The following is a 13386-nucleotide window of genomic DNA, read 5'->3' on the forward strand; positions in this document are numbered from 1 at the left end:
TGGATCGCCTTACCCCACGTATTGTACGATCATGGCGCGTGTGAGATGGGAGATGGCGTGCTATCTGACAAATCACAAATAGATATACAACATATACATAAGGGGCTATGTCTTCCCCGGCTTGGACTTGACATGGTGAGTAGTATCAATAACGACCACCAACAGCATCACCATCACCATGGCATCTGCAGCAGTTCAGCAGCCCACGGGGCATTCCACCTCTTTTGAACCATTGACCACGCAGGTCAAGGGCAGTAGTCTGACCTCTCAACCAGAGAAGCACCATGTCCAGACCAAGCTGAATTACTACAAATATCCTGGTGATGGGAGTCGTCCCCCTCCCAACATTGCCGGCAAACCAGAGACATATGACCGACCAAGCGAACCCTTGGACGTGACCGTCCACGACATCCGGGGCGAGGAGGATCAATACACTCTGGACAAGAACGGATTCCAGATCTACCGTCACGCAAGCGTGGAGAAGGAGTTCCTGGACGACGAACAGATCAAAGCCCAATATTACCCGGAGGTTGAACAGCTGTTGAAGGATGCGTGAGTGATGACCATTTTACCTTTTGTCGGTATCTTCCGGCGAGGTTGCATATGCTAACCCACATACTCACCAAACAGAACCGGTGCTTCGCGCGTGTTCATCTTCGACCACACCATCCGCCGTCAGCCCAAGGACCAACGCGGCGAGACTCCTACCGTCAACCTCCGCGGGCCTGTGAATCGAGTGCACATCGACCAGAGCTACAGCGCAGCCAAGTCCCGAGTCCCGCACCATCTTCCAGACGAGGCGGACAAGCTGCTCAAGACCCGCTATCAAATCATCAACGTCTGGAGACCCATCAAGACCATCTATAAAGATCCTCTCGCCGTCGCGGACGCCCACTCGGTGCCGGACTCGGACCTTGTGGGCGTGGATTTGATCTACCCTGACCGTCGGGGCGAGACGTACACCGTCCGTCCGAATCCGGAACATAAATGGTACTACCTGTACGGACAGACGCCCGAAGAGGTGGTTTTGATCAAGTGCTTCGATTCCAAACTCGACGGTCGTGCCAGGAGGGTTCCACATACCGCCTTTGTCAATCCTGAGACGGTGGATGCCCCTCCTCGGGAGAGTATCGAGGTCAGAACTCTGGTGTTCCATGAAGACGAGCCTGCCGAGTAGCGCGGTGCAGTGTGCTGCACGTCTGTACTCTTGACAGAGCTGTGTGCCAGGGGCATAACGATGATGCTGAAGTAAACTTGCTTGCATGAAATTGTGGTTATTAGTTAGGTATAGTACGAATGCGTATTCTGTGTCATCAATGAATGGTCTTGCACCGTCGAACCGATGCGATTCTGTTACCTGTATCAGTCGCCAAGCATTATTCAGTATCCAGCTGCGGGCCTTGATGGTCCTGCGATGACAGTATGTTACTTTAGTGATATGTTGTGTTGTACAACAGTACTGGAGCAGATCTGCAGCTTATGACCGTAGGAGACGACGAGACGAGGCTCCGCCACAGCTCAGCCTCGCGCTACTGGTAGACTTCACGCAGCCGAGGCCTGTGGCGGTCCAATCACAGCGGCGGTTGTCTGGTGTGGCGCGGTCCAACATCCAAGCCACGATTACTAGTACAATAGATTGTAGGGCGCGGCACTGCGCTTCACTGCTCAACTTCTGTCATTCTGCCCCGCAGTCCCAATGATCCCTCACTTATGGCGTAGTCGCTGGCATTGCTAGTAAATAATAAGAAAAGCAGATGGTGCAAAGCCAAGGAGCCAACACCTTCGTAGCTTGTGCTCGTTATCTTGGAGAGACTGTATAAATCTGACACTCATCTTCTGAAAGACAGCAACTGTGGTATCCTTGCATTGCGACACCGATCGCTCGAATCTCTTGTCCTCACTGGGTGCGCGTGTGTCCCTTGACTAGAAGGTATCCTCAAACTTCAGAAATCCAACATCACCATGTCCTACGGTCCTCCGCAAGGTCAGCCTCCGTGGGGAGGCTATCCTCCTGCCGGGCAAGGTTACGGCTCACCATACCCTCCACAAGGTCCGCCTCAGCACAGCGGCTATCCTCCACCACCCCAAGGAGGATATCCTCCGCCTCCGCATGGAGGCTACGGCGGGCCTCCTCCTCAAGGTCAATATCCTCCTCAATCAGGAGGCGCATTCCCTCCTCCAGGCAACTATGGTCCTGGCCCAGGCGGATATCCACCGCAGCAATACGGCGGTCCGCCTGCCCTGCCGTCACCAGGATACGACCCTCGCGCACAAGCGCATGGAGACGCGTCCGCCGACGCAAACGCCCTGCGCGCAGCCATGAAAGGCTTTGGAACGGATGAAAAGACGTTGATCCGGATCCTCTCGAAACCGGACCCGCTGCAGATGGCACTTTTGAGAAACACATATACCCAGCTACACCGGCGCGATCTGGAAAAGGACATACGATCCGAAACCTCGAAATACTTCCGCGACGGCCTGGTGGCGCTCGTGCGGGGGCCACTGATGAACGATGTGTATGACGTGTACGACGCGATCAAGGGGCTGGGAACGAAAGAGTCGGTCCTGAATGATGTCCTTTTGGGCCGGTCCAACGCCGACATGCGCGCCATCAAACAGGCTTACCAGCAGACTTTTCAGCATACGCTAGAGGCCGACGTCAAGGGCGATCTGTCGATGAAGACAGAGCAGTTATTCAGTATGGTCATGGCTGCCACGCGGAACGAGGAGTCGACGCCCGTGATTCCCGCGGACCTCGACCGCGACTGTTCGGATCTCCATCGCGCCATGGACGCCCGCATCGGTACTGACCAGGTCACGGTATGCAGCATCCTGGCGAACCGGAGCGATGGCCAAATCCGCGCCATCAACCAGCACTGGCAGCACAAGTACCACAGCAGTCTGGAGAAGGTGATCGAGTCCGAGTTCTCAGGCCACATGAAGGACGCGTTGCTGTTGATGGTTCGTCGTGCCTCTGATCGTATCATGTCCGACGCTGTCCAGCTCGAGGATGCCATGGCCGGCCCCGGCACAAAAGATAAACTGCTCGTCCAGCGTGTCGTCAGGGTCCATTGGGACCGCGCCCATCTCGACCAGGTCAAGCGTGCTTATGCTCATCGCTACAAGAAGGACTTGATCCAGCGCGTCAAAGGGGAAATCCATTTTGACAAGCATTACGAGGCCCTGATGGTTGCTTGTTTGTCTTGATGGAGTCTTCTAACCGGGCAAACTGGGAAGGCATGCTCAACCGCATGCTCAACCGTTCGTCTTGATGGCAACCTTAACGAACCTGGGAGAAGGCCTGCTCATCCATGCATCTACCCGTTTTAATTTTCTTTTTTGATTACGCGAAATGCCATTATACCCCAGCGGATGGAGGGTTGTACTCTATATGCCTGAAGATGATGGATGGACTTCGGTGGGTGGCCTTTTGCTTTTCTACAACTTCATTGCCTCGCGGCTCATACCTGGAGTTTCAGGAGGATTTTTCTGGTGCATCTTTCGTGGACAACCCATGTACAGGCTCGTTTAGTCAATCGTTGTGTCGACATTGGTGGGCTTTCAGGAGGACATTCTTGGGAAGGCGGCCAATGTTGCCTCAGGACGAGGTGTCGATTGTCGCCTAAAGGAGCTGACTGGAGAACCCTCCTAAGCAAGTCGTGTATCAGTCATAGGCTAGCTGCAATCAAACTCATCATTATAGTCGTACTATCATGCATCACAGTTCAAGGGTTAAAGGCTGTGGGAAGACTTTCCAGCTACAGCTATGACTCAGACGTTGGAAATCATAATGACTCTGAGAGTCAAATGGATCTTAGGTTACAGCTCTACGCTGTGGGCAATGATTACCCCGTACTATTTTACTACTATAGTAGCATACGAATGTGCGGGTGGACAAGGAGGAGGCTGAAAGACGGGAGACACCCGACATCACACCTCGGAGATTTTCGGGAAAGGCTGGGGTACGGCTGACGACTCGGAAAGGTTGCTGCTACATCGATTGTTCGGCGGATCGGATAATGCTCGGGGTGGTGGCCGAGGGTGCGAGGATCACCAAGGGGGATTGTCCGAGTTCAAGCTGCCTGTGCAGTGTCCTGTTGTATCTGTAGAGAGCCTGAGCATCGTGAGAAGAGTTAACAAGTTCTTTTGCAGGAGAGTAATAAGCAGCACCGACGGGAATATTGGAGTGCTCGCTACAAAAGACACATGGCAATGTGTTCGTGTTGGTAGAGGGCGGAAGCGAAGCGCATCTAGTTGTGGAATGGAACAACAATTTTGCCGAGGTTGGACAGTCACATGTTTTGGCGGGGAAGAGTAGAGCGCTTTCGTATCAGTATTTTGCTGGTTGTGCAATGCAAAAGACCATGCATTCATCGGTCTGTAACGCATGCTGCCAGTGTCTGTTGTCTTCCCGACAGGTGCAGCTGGAGATTCTACGCAAGATGGCGCTGTAGGACTGGAACAGTATACCGTTGAAGCGCTCTGCAATGCATGGCTCTGTCTCCTCCGATCTCTTCACGTTCTCCCCCACAAACGCCGAGAACAGAAAAGTCGCCGTCGCCGTCCACTTTCCGCGTTGGACGAAGGCCAGAACCTCCACACTCTTTAGCTTCAGCGTCGACCCAGTTTGTGGCCAGTCAGACGGAAGCAAACAAGTCGGCTTCTTCTCCTCTGGTCCAGCTTGGTCCCGTGCCTGGGCTCGACCCTGGCCCAGTAGTGGGAGAGCAGTGATGAAATGCGCACCCCCGGTTCGCTAACATGACGGTAGTGCTGCCCACACTTACCTCGGCGGAAGGGGGAAAGTCCGCAAACCTTCTTCGATGCGATCGAAACCCGCGCGCGCATGTCAGTGCGGTTCTGCCCTCACCGTCGTGTTCTTGTTCGGATCAGAACGGCCATCCGGGTCGTCGACTCTCGAGTCATAAACATAGCTTAAGTGGCCGCATACTAGTACTCCTCTGCAAGTGCTTCATTAAAAAGCCTGTGTGATCTCACCCTCTTCAAGATCGCCGCCGCTTCGTTCGTCTCTCCTCTCCTCTCCCCTCCGGACTCGTTTGCTCGCATTGGCGTTGGGCTGGGCGTGGCACGCTGCTGGCAGATCATTTCCTTGTCTCCGAGTCCCTCTGCTCATACAAAGTGATTGCTTGCCTGCCCTAGAGGTAGCTCAGCACTGCTACAGACACACACTCTCTCTTTCACGTTTTCTCCGTCGCCTTACCAGAGTCCACAAATAGCCCTGCTCGGTGTAGCTCGGTTGTCTGTACAGCGTACAATTGAACGATACTTGAAAGGCTCCGTTAGTCGCCGTTGAGTTTGTCGATACCGAACCCAATCTACCTTACTCTCTCGTACACACGATCGGCCTCCAGAATGTCTGCGAAAAGTGTAAAAGGCGAAGGCGGCAAGAAGCCCGCGAGTGCCGCTACCAACTTGATTGCTGGAGGCGGTGCCGGAATGATGGAGGCGCTTGTGTGTCATCCGCTCGACACGATCAAAGTCCGAATGCAGCTTTCAAGAAGAGGACGAACCCCAGGCCAGAAGTCGCGAGGCTTTTTACAGACCGGAAAGGACATTGTGAAGCGGGAAACGTTCTTCGGTCTTTACAAAGGTCTGGGTGCCGTCCTGACGGGCATTATCCCCAAGATGGCCATCCGGTTCACTTCGTACGAGTGGTACAAGCAATTGCTGGCGGACGAAAACGGCATGGTGTCGTCCAGAGCGACTTTTCTAGGTATGTTTGAAGTTGATGAGATATCTTGCGAAAATGAATGTGCTAGATGGCTGACTTGATGCACTGCAGCGGGATTGGGTGCCGGTGTGACCGAAGCCGTGGCCGTCGTGACGCCCATGGAGGTGGTCAAGATTCGAATGCAGGCCCAATACCACAGTTTATCCGACCCCCTCGACGTCCCTAAATACCGAAGCGCCCCTCATGCCCTGTTGACCGTGGTGCGAGAAGAAGGCATTGGTGCCCTTTACCGTGGAGTGTCGTTGACCGCGTTGCGACAAGGCACGAATCAGGCCGTCAACTTCACCGCGTATTCGGAGTTCAAGGAGTTCTTGCAGAAGGCACAGCCGCAGTACGAGGGCAAGAATCTGCCAGGTTACCAAACAACCATCATTGGGCTGATTTCGGGCGCTATGGGTCCTTTCTCCAATGCACCCATCGATACCATCAAGACTCGGTTACAGAAGACCCCCGCTGAGCCTGGCCAGACCGCAATCTCGCGCATCGTCGGCATCTCAAGAGACATGTTCAAGCAGGAGGGCGCCAGAGCTTTCTACAAGGGTATCACTCCCCGTGTGATGCGGGTGGCCCCCGGCCAGGCCGTCACTTTCACCGTGTATGAGTTCTTGAAGAAGAAGCTGGAAGATAGCAACTGGGCGATCGTGGGCGGGACATATGAAGAATAAACGCGCCGCGTGTTTCCGATGCGATATTGAGATGCGGAAGGGGGTGTGATTTGTGCTTTTTCTCGAGCGACAGAAAAAAGTGTCTATTCATGCGCCAGATACCACTAGTACTATTTCTTTGTATATAGCCGACAGATGACGCGCTTGTCCTAGCATGGAATGCATACCTTTCAAGTCTCGAAAGAACAAGAGTCAGTACATGTTCCTGTCCGCAAGGATTTCCACCTAGCTATCCATCTGGCTGGCCATATTATACCGGCGAAAGTCTGGCCATGAGCTTCCTCAAACAACTCCCATCACGTAACGGGGCCAGGCAAGGCTGAGTAATAAAGTACTGGGCAGCGCATCAGGCTGCGGTCCCCGCGCCGTGCCGTCACAGTTGGGTGGTGAGACTCGTAACTGTAAAGCTTGCAATAATAAGCCTGAGGTAGATTCCCAGTCTGCATTATCATTGATATTGACCTTCTCCAACTTGTGGCAGCCTGGAATCCCTACCGCAATCGCACGTCGGCACTGAACAGGCCACAGTAGAGGAATTGCCCCGCTAGTACGTTGTTTGGGGCTACCAACGCAGACACTGTCCACGTTGCGTTGTACACGAACACTACACGACACATCTCACCGTTCGGTCCAGCCTCGACCTTGAGAAGATCTTCCCATTTCACTGTGCAAACCCCATTCAGCGTACCTGCATACAGGCTACTCTCTCCACGATGCAGTCCGGAATAACAGGTGAGTACCCCCTCTCCTGCAGCCGCTCACTACCTTGACTCTCCTACCCTGTCGTTGCAAGCAATCCATTGCCAGATCAACGGTGCCCTGACTAACCGCCGCACTACAATCCTCCAGCTTCCTCGGACCTCCACGAAGCATTCTCCGACTTCACCTCGGACCACGACCTATTCTCTTTGCCCGTGACCATTACGACGGAATCGCTGACTCCTTTACCGACCATCCCATTCCCATCATCATCCTCGACATTCCACGGCTCCCTGCCCAGTCTCGACAACATCCTCGACCCCACACGACCACTATACCTTCTCCTGCGCAAAGAGCAATCCAAACCCGACCTCGTGGCCGTCACGTACATTCCCTCACGGGCGCCCGTGCGGCAAAAGACACTGTTCGCATCCACCCGGGCCACGCTGGTCCGCGAGCTCGGCAGCGACAAGTTCGTCGAGACCGTCTTTGTGACGGAGCGTGAAGAGATTCTCGATCCTGCTCAATGGGAAGAACGGTCTGGTGGCCCCAGCCAACAACAGCAACAAGACCAACACCAACAGCAGCAGCAGCAATTACCCGGCGGGGTTGATATCGGGCTATTAAGTATCGAAGAGCGTGAGTTACAAGCCGTCAAGCGCGCCGAGGAGGAAGAACGACATGGCACCCGCGGCCACAATCTCATGAACCATCATGACTCGAGTAGCGGCGGCAACAACGGCGGCAATCGTTTGGACACGAAAATCACCGACGAAGCCCGTAGCGCTCTGGCACAATTGCCATCTACTTCGGGCTCCCTGGTCCAATTGGGAATCGATATCTCTTCCGAGACCATCACTCTCCTCTCTTCAAAATCCGACGTTGAGCCCGCCAAAGTGCATACCCTGATTCCGGCCGACCGGCCAAGTTACACGCTGTACGCGGTTCCACACACCCAGTCGCAAACGCAATCGCAATCACACTCTCATGGTGTCATCTTTATATATGTGTGTCCTGGGACCAGCAGGGTCAAGGAACGTATGGTCTACGCTAGCTCGCGGAGGAGTGTGCTGTACCTCGCTGAGGCTGAGGGTGTCAAAATCCTCAAGACTCTCGAGGCGGGCGAGCCGGATGACTTGAGCGGCAGAGTCGAGGAAGAGGTCAAAGCCCTGCTTGGTTCGGCGGAAGGAGAAGGTGGGAATGGTGACGCTTCTTCTGCTCCAGGTAGTGGTACGGGTACGCCGAGACCCGGGTTCGCTAGACCCAAGAGACCTGGGAAACGGTAGAACTGTACCTAGATATGCAGTGACTGCGAGTATTGGCGCTGTGTGTGGTACAGATACTTGGTACATTGGGTACTGTGGTTATGCCTATATGCTCGTGCTCAATGTACCAGTACGCTGGGACGGCGCCTCTCGTTGCGGCATGACATCCGATGACGAAGGAGTACATTTGGATAAACTAAGGTAGAAAAACATAGGAGGAGACAAGACACTTTTCTATTGGTATGCAAAGATACCGAACGACGCAATGCGTGGTAGTGAGATTCATGACAATGTCGTGGAGGACTCGGAGCGTACGCCCATTTTTTCTCATGACTTATCAATGCCATAATTATTTGTATTTCCCATGGCCTGGACATAATGCTATCGGAATTGCTGAAGCTGCGGCCAGCGAGTATTGTGAAGGCTCGGCATCAAGTTGCCGAGTTTAGTCGGCAATGATGTGAAGAAAGTAATTTGCGCCTCTGAGTCGGAACTGCATCAAGCTTTGATTCCGAGCCTCGTCTTTCATGGCACATACTGTGGTACACACAACGGGAGAAGCCCTTTCGGCCCGTCTGCACCCTAGACTATCAGTGTTGGAGCATAGTATCAGGCTGTTGCAATGAGAAGTAGTAGTTTCAGAATGAAGTGCCGAAGTCTGGATTCACTCGGCTGAATTGTCCATAGTCATTAACCGTCGTAATCGTCGAGTCCGCGTCTCTGTCTCAGTCAAGAGGACCAGACCGTCATTCGGGAATTTCGCGACGTGCTGTGCTCTGGCGTACACGAACGATGTTGAAGACTTTGTGTTCGTGGATTTGGTAGCTACAGTATGTCTGTAGTTCGGGCGGCGTACGGATGTTGGGTGAGGGTAAAGTTCTGCTTTTCATCGAGCTCATGCTGCTTCCGGTGATATCGGCCATGATCTTAGGCACATATAGTAGTAAACTTCATGGTGTTGAGCACGGCGACGATGGATGTGCTCATCTCGTTTGAGAAGAACTCTCATGACCTCCCCGGCCGATTCTGTTCTCTGCCGTCCCTTGCCCTGCCATTTGGCTGCACGCGATTGATGAATCTCCGGCCTGACCTCCCCACGATATTTCAGTTGGGATGGCCCAAGAGTCATATGTCCAAGCCGCAGGCAAGCATGAGCCCATAACAATTTCGCCTCGTACTTCATCCACCCAGAACCGCTCGCTCTGCCGCCTGCAGACGGCGTAGGATTCAAACAATCTAGAATATCCCTCCCCGGTCGGTTAATATTGTTGATTCCTGAAATTCTTCTTCTGGTAGAACAGATCCGTTCTCGAGCTTCCCAAATTGATAATCTTCGGACACCCGTCTCTGTCCTTTTCGAGTCTGGTACATTCGAAACAATAAAAAGCGTCACTGATGCCCTCGCCGCCGCAGACGATACATTTGTTCTGGTAGTTTCCAAAGGAGCATTCGTCGCAGATGCGCACGAGGGTGGTGGGCCGCACGTACGAGTCGCACACGGGGCATTTGCCGTCGCATTTGTCGCAGAGACGGCCGATTGAGATGCCCGGCGCCTTGCGGCACATGACTAGATCTGGATGATGGCGAGACATGGTTGCAGGAAGAGGTACGGTGAGCGTAAAGGTGAGGTGGAGGAAATAGAAAAAGTGGCGGATTTGAGATGCAGTTGCGGTTCAAGTTGTCGGTTACGCCGACCGAGGTCGCAAAGCGTTTGAGAACGGGAGATATATCGGTTGGTCTACTTCGTTTCAGAGATTACTGAGCTTCATAGACATAGAAAACCTGTAGCAACACAATTTATCTAGTCGAAGGAAGTGCTTGGGGGGAAGAGAAGTGGATGGCAACGCAAGGAACGATAATATGGCGCCGCAGATCCCGCTTCCGGACAAGCTCTGCGGTGTTCAAGTTGCTGACAGCACATACTGTAGGTGAGTGAGTAATCGTGTCCCGACAGTGACGGAGCCTAGCTGAGGGCATTTGGCATTTGCTTAGCTGAACTTGTTCTTTGAGAAAGACGATTCATATCAAGCCCCTACCCCGGGCATGGCGTGAGTTGATCAAAAGGCTGGCGTTGGACTCAGTGGCTCATCCTCCTCTGGGGTGTCATATCATTAGGTATGTCGTGTCTCTCCTTCAGGTCGGAGACCTACAAGCGTATCATCCTAGAGAGGCGCGGAAAACGCTTCTATCTCAGGTCCACCCAATCCTCTTCCCACGGGCATGTCCAAGATCAACTTCATCATCATGGTCACCATTCTTCGGCCTTTGCGCATGCTGGTCACAGAGTCCATCGTCCTGTTCTTCAGCATATACACGGCTTTCAACTTCTCTGTGCTCTTTGCCTTTTTTGCGGCCTTCCCCATTGTTTCCCAATCCCCATATCCCGAGATCCAAGTTTATCACTTTAACACCGGCGAATCTGGCCTTCATCTTCGTTGGAATCGGCACCGGAGTCTTTCTTCCGACCGCCATCTTCGTGACAAGAGACCATACCATTTACCGCCGGTAAACGCTGCTTCGCCGTTCAAACAATGATTTGACGCATCTACCGCCAGAAGAGCGCCCTTCCCGGCTATGGTTGGCAGTATCTTGCTCCCAATTGGATTGTACTGGTTTGCATGGAGCGCAAGGAGTGATGTCCATTGGATCAGTCCCGTCCTGGCCACAATACCCTTTGGAACTGGAAATTTGTCGGTCTTCTGCTCGTATGTCCTCTACATCATTGACACTTACGGGCCATCAGCTGGGGGCTTGCGCAGCGCCATCATTGTCAGATACTGTGTTCCCTTGACATCCAATGCCTCTTTGACCAGAAGTCTAACAACAATGGGTGGGCGGACCTTGTTGTTTCGTCTCCCAGTATCTCAATCTGCCCTCTACCCGTGCACGCCAGCATCTGTCCAATTGCAGTCTCGTGGTATTATGGCGACGATCGATTATTATGTGACGTCCACTATGACGAGCCATATTAGGAGATGAAGGGAGTCAAATCGGACAATCAAGGAAAGCCTAAGACTGCTCACCGAGGTACATACCTATGATTTCGGCCATCCGAAATGACGAATCCACCAGCATTGCACCAGGCCAGTCCCTCACAATCATAGAAGAGGAAGATCAAGCCACAATCTGCCTTGAATCTCACCTCGTCACTCTTCGAATACAGAATCCCTGTTGTTCCAAGGATCACAGAACATCGCCGGCTGTCCAGTACTTCTACAGTCTGCTTCTTTTAGTGATGCCTCGCCCCGCTGTGGCCGACTTTGTCGACTCCTTCTTCACCCGCGCCCTCTTCCAGCCCGATGACCAGCTCGCAGCGTCAGCGCTAGCCACGGAGCTCGCCCCGGATGCCAACATTTCCGTACGTTGCCTCGTTCTTCGTTTCACCCACAAAGCGCCCATGCTCATGGTTGATCTCTCTCTGCTCAGATCAACGGAACTTTCTTCACTACTACTGAATTCGTAGCACTCATCACCATCCAATTTCGCGCCGCCTTCGTGGCTTCTATCGTCGAGATCAAAGACCTCAACATTGTGACTACAAACAACTCAGGCTCTACGGGCGTGGTCGGACAATGGACATCCTACGTTACCGAAGGGAAGGCGGACGGAGAGAAACTCAGGCAGAGCGCGACGACCATCGTAAAGGTCGAAGAGAGGGAAGGGAAGAACGTGATCACTGGAATCTGGGAAGCGCAAACCATGGACGAAACCTCATGATCAATGACACCCTACGGAGGGTTTATAAAGGGTCTGGGCCAGTTATTCTAGGAGTGCCCGTACGGGCGGAATAGCCACCCCATGCCTGAACAGGAAACCGATTAGTCTACATTCCTTGACGGTCGAGTTTTGGGATAAAGGGAGCTTACTTCGTCGTAGAGTCGAGAGTCCACTCCGAGCGACTTGAGGGACAACCAATTTATCGCTGCCGACAGGCCACCTCCGCAAGCTATTCGCAGCATTGTCAGTTTTCCATACTCAACGAAGTGGTCTTCTTCTTGGGAAAGACGGCCAAACTCACTGTTGACGACCGTCACTTTCTGAGTGAGGATTTCTTCCAATCGATTCTGCCCAAGCTTCTCGGCGACGTGCTTCTTCAGGGCTTCGGGTTCTCGCAGGTACGTGAATTTGTCAGGGTCCTCGAGCAGGGATGATGGAAAGTCCAGGAGGAGAGATGTGGGTATATGACCGGCCTGGTATGACGGCTCAGGTCTCGCATCTATCAACAGAGTGCCGTCTGCCGAGGGTGACGGTCGGTGTGCTAGCCTCAACACTTCGTCGAACTCTGCAGGGCGGTTAGGTTCGTCCAGTCTCGCGAACACACTTCCATGTAGTATGGGTACGTACGGACAACCGCGTCGCGGTCCAAGGTAGGGATGCCATATTCGGTTTCCTGTGCACATCGGTCGCTTCAGCCGTGCCTCAGATGTTGTGAGGGAGAGGGGGGCAGAGAAGGGACCGCTAACGCAGACGCACCTGGAAAGGTTTGGGCGGCCCCGTCTCGAGCTTGACGCCCTCCTTCTTCGCTCGCGGCAGACCACCATTGATCACCGATACCTTCTCGTGCCCATACACCTGTTCCGCGCAGTCCACGGGTCATTAACTTGTCTGATGGTCCCTCAATTGTGGGTGGGAGGAACGGACCTTGAACGTCCATGCCGTCCGCGGCGCCGCGAAGACCCCCTCGCCATCGTACACAATGACATGTGAATCCTTCACCACGCCATGCTTACCGGCAAAAGCGGCAAATCGCTCGGGCGACGGAAGCATGAGAGCGTAACCGTCGGGATGAGGCTCAGAGACAGCGTCCAGATCCCAGAACCGCGCGTTTGGCAATCGAGGGCCAGCTTGAAACTCTTCATATGCGTTGCGTGTGGGTGGATCGGGTTCATAGAGCCACGACGCGTCGAGGACGACGGCATCAGGCCCAGCGATTAGAGGAGATGTTGGGGGAATGATGAGTGGCACAGACATGCTGATGTTCCACTAGTTGCTGTTATTCCTGCGTCTC

At 53.5% G+C, this 13386-nt stretch overlaps 8 protein-coding genes across 8 annotated transcripts; 6 read left to right on the forward strand and 2 right to left on the reverse strand.

Annotated features, from left to right (window-relative positions):
- Positions 1 to 178: 178 nt before the first annotated feature.
- Positions 179 to 1177, forward strand: HMPREF1120_06231 (uncharacterized protein; the record flags this gene model as incomplete). The annotated part of the gene is made up of 2 exons (XM_009160432.1): positions 179 to 552; positions 631 to 1177. The coding sequence occupies 2 exons, from the start codon at positions 179 to 181 to the stop codon at positions 1175 to 1177; spliced, it is 921 nt and encodes a 306-aa protein (XP_009158680.1).
- Positions 1178 to 1962: 785 nt separating this feature from the next.
- On the forward strand, positions 1963 to 3207 carry HMPREF1120_06232 (glycerophosphoinositolphosphodiesterase; the record flags this gene model as incomplete). The annotated part of the gene is made up of 1 exon (XM_009160433.1): positions 1963 to 3207. One exon carries the CDS (start codon positions 1963 to 1965, stop codon positions 3205 to 3207), a length of 1245 nt encoding a protein of 414 aa, XP_009158681.1.
- A 2163-nt stretch (positions 3208 to 5370) lies between these two features.
- On the forward strand, positions 5371 to 6414 carry HMPREF1120_06233 (MC family mitochondrial carrier protein; the record flags this gene model as incomplete). Its single annotated transcript, XM_009160434.1, has 2 exons — positions 5371 to 5731; positions 5801 to 6414. The coding sequence occupies 2 exons, from the start codon at positions 5371 to 5373 to the stop codon at positions 6412 to 6414; spliced, it is 975 nt and encodes a 324-aa protein (XP_009158682.1).
- Positions 6415 to 7127: 713 nt separating this feature from the next.
- HMPREF1120_06234 (PTK9 protein tyrosine kinase 9) lies at positions 7128 to 8399 on the forward strand (the record flags this gene model as incomplete). The annotated part of the gene is made up of 2 exons (XM_009160435.1): positions 7128 to 7146; positions 7264 to 8399. 2 exons carry the CDS (start codon positions 7128 to 7130, stop codon positions 8397 to 8399), a joined length of 1155 nt encoding a protein of 384 aa, XP_009158683.1.
- Positions 8400 to 9637: 1238 nt separating this feature from the next.
- On the reverse strand, positions 9638 to 9970 carry HMPREF1120_06235 (pre-mRNA-splicing factor ini1; the record flags this gene model as incomplete). The annotated part of the gene is made up of 1 exon (XM_009160436.1): positions 9638 to 9970. One exon carries the CDS (start codon positions 9968 to 9970, stop codon positions 9638 to 9640), a length of 333 nt encoding a protein of 110 aa, XP_009158684.1.
- A 628-nt stretch (positions 9971 to 10598) lies between these two features.
- Positions 10599 to 10913, forward strand: HMPREF1120_06236 (uncharacterized protein; the record flags this gene model as incomplete). Its single annotated transcript, XM_009160437.1, has 1 exon — positions 10599 to 10913. One exon carries the CDS (start codon positions 10599 to 10601, stop codon positions 10911 to 10913), a length of 315 nt encoding a protein of 104 aa, XP_009158685.1.
- Positions 10914 to 11613: 700 nt separating this feature from the next.
- Positions 11614 to 12095, forward strand: HMPREF1120_06237 (uncharacterized protein; the record flags this gene model as incomplete). The annotated part of the gene is made up of 2 exons (XM_009160438.1): positions 11614 to 11736; positions 11805 to 12095. 2 exons carry the CDS (start codon positions 11614 to 11616, stop codon positions 12093 to 12095), a joined length of 414 nt encoding a protein of 137 aa, XP_009158686.1.
- Positions 12096 to 12117: 22 nt separating this feature from the next.
- On the reverse strand, positions 12118 to 13349 carry HMPREF1120_06238 (thiosulfate sulfurtransferase; the record flags this gene model as incomplete). Its single annotated transcript, XM_009160439.1, has 6 exons — positions 12118 to 12180; positions 12245 to 12324; positions 12397 to 12660; positions 12723 to 12768; positions 12852 to 12950; positions 13020 to 13349. The coding sequence occupies 6 exons, from the start codon at positions 13347 to 13349 to the stop codon at positions 12118 to 12120; spliced, it is 882 nt and encodes a 293-aa protein (XP_009158687.1).
- Positions 13350 to 13386: the final 37 nt, after the last annotated feature.

Source organism: Exophiala dermatitidis (genome assembly GCF_000230625.1).
Source record: "Exophiala dermatitidis NIH/UT8656 unplaced genomic scaffold supercont1.5, whole genome shotgun sequence".
Classification (NCBI taxonomy): Eukaryota; Fungi; Ascomycota; class Eurotiomycetes; order Chaetothyriales; family Herpotrichiellaceae; genus Exophiala; species Exophiala dermatitidis.